We start from the raw sequence: 9,351 nt of genomic DNA, 5'->3' as shown, positions 1-9,351 counted from the left end.
ATGACAAATACATGGTTAAACTTTTAAGGATCATGTCCAAAGAAAGAAAGTAAAAGATAATCAGAGATTTTTTAAACACTGTGTAACAAGCAAACATATTATTTCTAAGTAACCGGTGTTTGGAACATTTTAGTGAACAAAAATGTGGTATTTTTTTACAGATTTATTTGATTTATAAAAATAGCATTTCTAAATTTATCAATGTCTTTACTCTCATTTTTGATTAAACTGTTATATCCATTATAAATAAAAGTATTACTTAAACATATAATACTAAGACTGAATTTTTGAATGGTGGTGTATGTTACTTTCCACAATGTATGTATTGATGTGTATTTTCAGGGGGATTACGGAGGTCCGATGGTGAGCAGGCAGAGCTCTGTATGGGTTCAGTCCGGTATCGTTAGCTTTGGGACTGACTGTGCTCGACCTGAACTTCCTGGTGTGTACACCAGAGTATCACACTATCAGGAATGGATCAGTTCCTTGGTTTGCAGCGATCCTCCAAGTTTTGTGCAGTTTACCTCCGCTGGAGCTGATCCTGACAACAGTTACAGCTGTCCTGGTCTTACTCCTTCTTCTTCCTCATTAATAGAATCTAAAATTAGATCTTCTGCAACAACTCCTCCACAAAATTCTTTGCTGTCATATTTGCTTTTGCTTTTAGCAGTACTTTCTTTATTTTATATGTAAAGATGTATTTGGGGTAAATACCTTCATTCAAAAGGAATGTATCAAACGTGACAGTAAATGCATTTATATAAGAAATAATACAATAAGAAATGTTTCACATCTGCATATAAGAATGATCTCTGAATGATTATGTGACACTGAATACTGGAGTAATGGCTGCTCAAAATTGTCTGGAATAAATTACATTTGAATATATATATATATGTATTGGTTTATGAATGTTGTCTGGATTATTTTACATTTGAATATATTTTTTTTTTTTTTTTTGTGTGTGTATTGTATATATATATATTTTTATATCTTGAAAAGTTAATTTTTTTGTAACTTATTTCAAAGACTGAAGCTTTCATATATTCTAGATTCCTTATATGTAAAGTAAAACATTTCAAAAGGTTTTTTTGTTTGTTTTAATTTTGATGATTAATTGTCAACACACACACACAAACACACACACACAAACACACACACACACACACACACACACACACACACACACACATATATATATATATATTCAAATACAAAATTCTTTAAGTTGTAATATTGGTAAGCATGAGACTTCTTTCAAAAACATTTAAAGCATAGACAACAAAACTGGATAAATGTACGTGGGGTATGTACTCAGTCAAATGCACTGATGAAGAGTTTTGATCTTACAATATTTAGTTGTTCGTGATCATTCTTACAAAATTTTAATCCTTCACTTACTTTTAAATAGCTGAAAATATAAATTTCATATCCTGCATTCCATCTGTTTATATATATGGAGAATGCTAATTTATTATTTACCTATTATTACTAATTACATTGTCAACACATATTGTTTGTCAAATCATTTGTGAAGAAACAGATGCATGTTGTTGCACAAATCACAAAAATATATTTATTGCACTCACTATTGTTACATGTACATGTCTTGTGTTTTTCCCCACGACCTAGTTTCTCAGTCTGTTGGATTAATCAATTAATCTTTAATTAACTCATCAGTTCCTTTGTTTCCTACCTTTACTTGAACCCTCAGTTCTCCATTTGTCTCTGTCCATTCTCAGTTATAATAGTGATTGGTAATGTTTCTCTGAGTTTGTTATTAAAGTCTATTTCCAGTTAATCTCCTTCATCGTGCCAGTTCTCATTCTACCACTGTGTTACAACTATTCAAGTAGCAAGAATTTTATTTCCTACTCTGTTTTATCTTTATACCCTAATTTAGTTTAGCAAAGGAATAAATAAATACTTTTGTGATGCATTTTTTAAATATGTACATGCATTTTAACTTATATGTATAATATGTAATACACTTTTCAAAAATATAACTGCATCATAATTGCATTGTTGTGGAGGTGTAATGTTTATAATATGCCCCCTCACGTGCCCCCTCAGATTTTTGAGCCAAGTGGATTTTAAATGCAGCTTTTAAAAGACAAAAAAAAAAACAAAAAAAACAAAAGCCAAATAATATATTTTAGATTTGATACGATGACACGAGTGTGATTAGTACGTTCAGTGCAGCATATAAGCATCTGCTAAATTCAAATCTGGTTTGTGCTTTGGCCGAGTCAGATGATTTTTTACAGTGCTGCGATTTATAACCAATCACACACGATTCTGTTGAGCTTATGAATGCAATGGCCAGTCAGTGGCGTTCAGATCAGTCATCGTTGAATTCTGCTCTCTGGCGAATTCTCTCATCAAAAACAACAAAGTGCAGATGTGTGTACGATGTAAGTAAAATATTCATTTCACAATGTAAACAGTTTCAGTGATTATAATGGGGGTTTTGAGAGTGCTTTAACTCTAATAACAATCTAAATAACGATTAGGACTTTTGAGTTGGTAGTATTAAAAATATTTTATGGCATGAAACCCATATCCGGTACTTAAGTAAAAAAGATTGGTCTAATGCATAGTTACAGATCAACTAACACGATCTATAAAGGTGCAAAATGCATTTACTTGCACATATTTGAAACTCAAGATATTTCATGATATAGTAAACATGTCTGGGAATCTTTCAAATAAAAAGGAAAAAATAAATAAAACAAGCTTGCATCAGCGCTATAGTGGCTGCTGTGTGTCACATGACAAGCATGATGAGATTGTTTCTCTTCATTTTAATAAAGATAATACAGAGTTTGTTAATGGAAAGCTTATGATTTTCATATAAGCAGAATATCAATAATATTTCTATGCTTATGCATATAAAAAACCTCATTAATAAAGTTGGTCCTGGAAAGTAGTTTCACTTGCATGTAAAGCCACAGTTGAATTTTTAATACACCACTATTGTGGTTGATATAATGGGGCTGGTTAATTTTGTTAACCTATTTTGTGGTTGGCCCATCTTCAGGGCTTTGTTCTGCATTCTCTAGCAGCTCCTTGTAATGGCTTTTGAAGAAACCAGCCTGAGGAGAAAAAAAAAGAAAACATGCATTACAACTCAGAAAAAGAAACTCAAGGTATGTAGACCACTGAAAACAAAAGGTTTGAAACTGAACCTCCAGTATACACACCTTATAGAGGGCCACTGTGATAAGAGCCAGTAGCAGCAGTCCTCCTATTACACCTCCAGCGATCTCTTTGGTCAGATTCACCTCCTCATACACCTCCACTTGAGTATCAATCTACATACACACATACTGTATATCAATACAATACTACCTCTGACAATCCACCTTCCCATAAATATATCATTATGGTTTACATTGTGGTTGCAAAGGTAAACGTGGATTGGAAAATCTAAGATCTAGCATATGAACATTTACATTGCATATTATAACCGTATATTTTTAGGTTTCAATTGTATTCTTTTTGAAATTTTATTATCTTTCTGGCTAATTTGTAAAAAAAAAAAAAAACTATTACCTTAACGGACCATGCAGTTTGTTGAGAATCAGAGGAAAAGAAAACATATTTGCTCTTGTCATAATCCAGAGACGCTGAACTAACCAGCTGAAAAACAGCAGCTCTGAGTCCAGTCTAAGAGAGACAGATCATGACATTAATAAATGATGACACAAAAAATATGAATATATGGTCTGTTTTGCGATATGAATTTGCTTTAAATGTCATAAACCTGCTCAATCCATCCAGAGCTCACATTGCCAGTTATATTATAAAATTTCCGTTCATTCTTTGAGAGAGTGTCATCACAGCTGAACTCGGCACACACCGCCACAGAGCAGTTCTGACACACACACACACACACACACACACACACACACACACACACACCCAGAGAGGGTCAGTGGGCAGAAAAGATAAAACATTGTATTTTATGGACTTATTTATGTTAGATCAGGGAATTAAACTGATTCACTCACCACCACACGTTCCTTTCTAATTACTTCAACAAAATCAGTTACGACAGGCTGCTCATCCCTCTGTTTTACACAGCCTGGAATCTAAAAGCACATACACTTGTGTTTGGTTGTTTTTATTTTGATGAATGTGAATCAATATGGGCTTTTTCTAACACATTCATGCTTACCTGTATGTTTTTATTAGCCCAGATAGATTTATCTCCCAACATCACTGGTACTCTGATGAAAACTTTGAAACTTAATTCTCTAAAGTCATTTTCAACCTGAAAGAGACAATTTTTGCCATGAAGAGACATTAAACTCTAGTTGTGGATGAGAAAATCTTTATTTAATTCCATTTTGTGTTCATGGAAGTGCGTGCATTTCATTTCAGTACCTTTAGTATCTGTTTGACTGGTTTATCAGAATCAAATTTCTGTGCAGTAAAATTAATGTGGAGGGTTGAATCTTCATGCCTTATTTAAAAGGGAAAATGTGACAGACAGTTATTTAATAGTTTGTAATATACATTTTTTTTGTAATATTTCACACACACACACACACACACACACACACACAAACACACTACTGGTCAAACGTTTAGAATCCTTAAGATGTCTTTTTTTTATGTTTTTGAAAACACTTTCCTCAAGCCTGCATTTATTTGGTAAACCATGCAATAAAATAGTAATGTATGAACAAGTTGTCTAATGAGATTTATCAGTCTGAAGAATATTTAGCTTGGCCAATTACTAACTACAGTGTAATACAATTTTTTTTTTTTTTTTTTATTAGATTTCATGTCAAACAAAATATAACCTACCTAACTAAATTAAACATCAAATTTCAATTGGTTTTGCTTTAGAATCATAGATTTAACTTTAACCATCAAGTGGAAACGTAACATCCATTGTCGAATCTGGGTGCTTACGTCTGTTATAGAGGAACAGAGCACTAACCTTATTAAGGCGATATAGATGCCATATTTGACACCAATGCTTTTCTCTCTGAATAATTCACTGGTTTGAGAGTGTTGGTCATTTCCACTGTAAGTGATGAAGGGTTTCGGTTAGTAGTAGTATTTCCACTTATCATTTTCTCATATGCGAACAACTACTCAACAGCTCACAGATGAACAAAGCAGATGAAGGTGATATTCATGTGTCATACCTGTTGATTCTAGCAGTAAATGTGACGTTTTGATCGAAGGTGTTCTCTTTACTGATGCTGTATGTAATATGAAACACAGCCTAGAGGTGGACGCAGAGAAAATGAGGAGTGTTAAAAAAGAAAAATGCACATGACCATTTTAAAAGTGACCTCACCTTAGAGTTTCCTTTGAGGATGGGTTTGCTGATGTGGCAGGTGGTCTCTCCAAATGAACCTTTTTGCTCACTGTCAAGAGATACACACTCCACTCTGCCCTGCACAAACAGAAAATGATGCATAAACAATCATTCAGTAACAATAATTGTCATCCAGAATCCTATTCAAACCAAGAATGATAACTATAATGATATATTATAACTCTATGACAATAGAGACAATAAGTCCACACCAAAACTATAATGGTAACGGCACAGAGGAACAATATAGTTCAAATCAATTTCAGAATGATTTTTTTTCCAGCTGATGAATGATAAAATCATTGACAGCCAATCAGAATCCACCCAGCTTTAAAGATCAGCAGACTACAGTGCACAGTTAAACATAACGTTATTGTGAAATGGTGTTTTGTGAAATGGACTTTAAATTAGTTATATTTCCATCATGACAACTCTTGGAGTGATTGGCATGATAATGTACATGACAATGGTAATGTGTTTGGTCTTGGCATGTAAGAAATACTGCTGCTGTACATATAACATATATAGAATTACCCCCATTCATAGCATACATGAATCATGCCAATCATGCCATTGCAGATCTATACAGGTGGAGCTGGGGAAGGTGAAGGTTTTCTGAAGTGTGCAGCAATTGCTACAGCAAGCACTAACCAAGTATTTGAATGTTAAGCAGCAAGCTCATTGGCTGCTGATACAAAAAGAACCAATCAGATGTGCAATGTAATAATGACATCACTACAGTATGTCAGTGTTTTTATTAAAAATGATATAAGTTTTACCTGTTTAGATATGATTCTTCTGTAGGAAAGTCCAAAGGGGTAGCTGAGGGTGAAGAGTGTGTTGTACGAGTTTTCTCCTCTGTTTTCTACAAACACTGTCACATTAATCTCCTGCATGATGCCAACCTCTATATTTGTAGATCTGGATCACAGAAAAAAGAGAGAGAAAAAACATCACCTGGAATGAAACAAGGTTGATTCCATTATTCAACATTGTTGTATGGAAATACAACAATGCGTGCTTGCAAAACCTTTGTAAAGGAAATGGTATGAGGCTGGATGAAAACTGCTAAATTTCTTGGTGGACCGCAATACTTTTGCAAGTTAACACAAATGTTTTTGTGCTGCCACGTTCTGTTGTTTGACTTTTAGTTTTTTTTCCTTTTTTCCTGTTTCCTTGTTCCTATGTCCCCGTTTATCATCAGTTGTCATGGGTATTCATTGTAACTAATTAGAGAACTGTTTTGTACTGAGTTTGTTTCCCTGTGTATTTGAGACCTTTAGTTCCCTCAGTTCATAAGCTGGTGTTGTTAGTGTATAGAGCACACTGTTACGTTTATTCTTACCCTGGAATATTGCCTTTGGTTTTGTGCAAGTTAAGCACAAGTAATTTTATTATTTGCTAATTTATTTGTGTCGTTCTTTAATGTAATACAGAATAACTAAACGTAAATATTTGCTCACCCAGAGAAATTGAAATCCATCCTGAGGTCATCCACACAAATGTCATCACTTCCACAATTTATCTCAAAGTCCAGCTGTGGAATGAAGATATTAAGATGGAAAAAACATTCTTAAATCATAAAAAACTAAAACACGTATTACACAAGATATATAGTTAATGGGCCCTAATGGGCCCATTTAGACCGGGCGCCCGGGCGCATGGTCTAAATGCGTTGTCCCTATTCTCTTAATGAGTAACGGGTGTTTTTTGGTCGTAACTTGCAATAAACCAATCAGAGTTTCATCTCCCATCCCCTCTAAAAGCCAGTTGCGCTCGTGCCATGGTGGGTTCTCTATTTACGTGGCGGAATGTGATTTTTCATTTTTAAAAATGTTTGTTTGTATGCCTTGTGTGTGTAATAAGCAAAGTGTACACGCATTGTGCACCCGCCTATAGGCACCTATTACTAATGCACTCTTTAAATAACAAAGAAAAATATTGTGCCTGACTTTAGAATGGGTTTGAGTTGGTCTATGGCGCAATCTATTTTTAGTTCCTTAAAATAGCAACGCATCTGAACACACCTCTTTTTCTTAAACTAGCACGCCCATAGGCGCACAAATGGGCGCAAATGCATTTCCTATTTAAACAACACGGCACAGGATGAGAAAATGAGAACTGCGTCGGGCTGAAACTAGCAAAAACACTTGTGCCACGCCTTGCTCTGCATTGCGCCAGGTGTATTATAGGGCCCATTATGTTTAGTCATACAGTGCTGCTTAAAAGTTTGTGAACCCTTTACAGTTTTCTATTTCTGCATAAACATAATGTAGAACATCAGATTTTCAAAGAGGACCCAATCAAACAAATGAGACAAAAAATATTTTCTTTTTCATTTATTTATTGAGAAAAATGATTCAGTAGACACACAAATGTGTGGTGTAAAAGTATAAGAATCTCTAGGATTCGCCGTTAATTTGAAGGTGAACTTCGTGTCCATTTGTTCAGAGGTGTTTTAATTCATTGGAATGATGACAAGGTGTCATTGCCTGCCTTGTTTTAATTTAAAGAACAGGGATCTATCAAAGTCTGATCATGTGTGTGGAAGTGAATCATGGCAAGAAACAAAGGAGATCTCTGAGGACCACAGAAAAACAGCTGCAGTTGCTCATCAGGCCGGAAAGGTTTAGAAAACCACCTCTAAAGAGTTTGGACTTCACAAAGAAGTCCATAGACAGATTGTGTACAAATGGAGGAAATTCAAGACCCACTGTTACCCTCCCCAGGAGTAGTCTACCAACAAAGATCACTCCAAAAGCGAGACATGTAATAGTCCACGAGGTTGCAAAGGAGCTCAAGCTAACTGAACACTGAACAACCATGGTGTCCATGGCAGAGTTGCAAAAACAGCATTGCTGCCTGATCATGTGGACAAGCCAGAGGGCTACTGGAGAAAGATTTTGCAGATAGATCCGACCAAAATATAACTTTTTTTGTTTAAAATGAGAAGCTTTACGTTTGGAAAAAAGAACACACTGCATTCTAGCATAAGAAACTTATCTCATCCATGAAACATGATGGTGGTAGTATGATGGTTTGGGTCTGTTTTGCTGCATCTAGGCCAGGGCGGCTTGCCATCCTTGATGGAACAATGAATTCCATCTTAATCCAATTACATGTTGATAGAATTTAATTGTTGTGGAAGGATCAACATGACAGAATTGAAGCGGTTCTGTACTGAGGAATGGGCTAAAACTCCTACAAGCGGTTATGCAGGACTGATCAGCAGCTACGAGAAACTTTACCCGCAGTTATTGGTGCAAAATGGGGTCACACCAGATAGTAAAACAAAGATTCCCATACTTTTGCAATGTTTGTTGATATGTAACAATGAACCATTTTCTCAATAAATAAATGACAAAGAAAATACTGTATGTTAAAAAGATTATATTGGTGTAATACCATGTGTTTTGAGTTGGATAGAACTCAGAATTCTGTCATCATTACTACTGTTTCATTCCAAATGATTTTCTGTATATATATATATATATATATATATATATATATATATATATATATATATATATATATATATATATTTTTTTTTTTTTTTTTTTTTTTTTTTTGTAGAGACTTTTTTTTTTTATTTTGAAGAATGTTTTAGCTCATCCAACAAAAGTCAATAAGGTCCAAAATAACACTCAACCCCCCCAAATAAAAGGTAACATGTGACATTGCAATTGAAATTGAAATTGGTATGCCTTCTCTTACATTGTGGTCTGTGGTGGTCTTTATCCCCGGCAGCAGTATTGGCCTTATGTTTTGCAGTTTGGCAGATGGTAGACCGTCAAAAGTGAATGTTAATTGATTGGACAATGGGTTCAGAGCATCTTCTGAGAAAGCCTGATAGGATACAAATAAGATATTCATGTACCATAAAATCATGATTTTCAGTTTGTGTTGGCACATTGTTGCATCTTATGGTAAAGTACAACACTTCATTATTCCCATTCATAAACATTATTTCATACAGCCAGAATAACAGACTCTGATATTTAAAAGTATGAAAA

At 34.6% G+C, this 9,351-nt stretch overlaps 1 protein-coding gene across 2 annotated transcripts in view; it reads right to left on the bottom strand.

The window, feature by feature from the left end:
* Positions 1–2,523: 2,523 nt before the first annotated feature.
* The window catches only part of LOC109055826 (integrin alpha-X-like), a 36,547-nt gene continuing 29,719 nt past the window's right edge, over positions 2,524–9,351 (bottom strand). For both annotated transcript variants that reach the window (XM_042734928.1, XM_042734929.1), the window contains 13 exons: positions 9,053–9,184; positions 6,802–6,875; positions 6,118–6,259; positions 5,318–5,416; positions 5,163–5,242; positions 4,952–5,038; positions 4,390–4,468; positions 4,181–4,276; positions 4,014–4,094; positions 3,767–3,877; positions 3,556–3,669; positions 3,204–3,314; positions 2,524–3,095 (listed from right to left, as the gene is read on the bottom strand). In XM_042734928.1, the coding sequence (XP_042590862.1) occupies positions 3,015–3,095; positions 3,204–3,314; positions 3,556–3,669; positions 3,767–3,877; positions 4,014–4,094; positions 4,181–4,276; positions 4,390–4,468; positions 4,952–5,038; positions 5,163–5,242; positions 5,318–5,416; positions 6,118–6,259; positions 6,802–6,875; positions 9,053–9,184 (1,287 nt within the window). In that variant the 3' untranslated portion in view covers positions 2,524–3,014. The remainder of the gene's footprint in view (positions 3,096–3,203; positions 3,315–3,555; positions 3,670–3,766; positions 3,878–4,013; positions 4,095–4,180; positions 4,277–4,389; positions 4,469–4,951; positions 5,039–5,162; positions 5,243–5,317; positions 5,417–6,117; positions 6,260–6,801; positions 6,876–9,052; positions 9,185–9,351) is intronic.

This window comes from Cyprinus carpio, chromosome B12 (assembly GCF_018340385.1).
Source record: "Cyprinus carpio isolate SPL01 chromosome B12, ASM1834038v1, whole genome shotgun sequence".
In the NCBI taxonomy this organism is placed as follows: Eukaryota; Metazoa; Chordata; class Actinopteri; order Cypriniformes; family Cyprinidae; genus Cyprinus; species Cyprinus carpio.
This window is presented reverse-complemented; position numbering and strand designations above follow the sequence as displayed.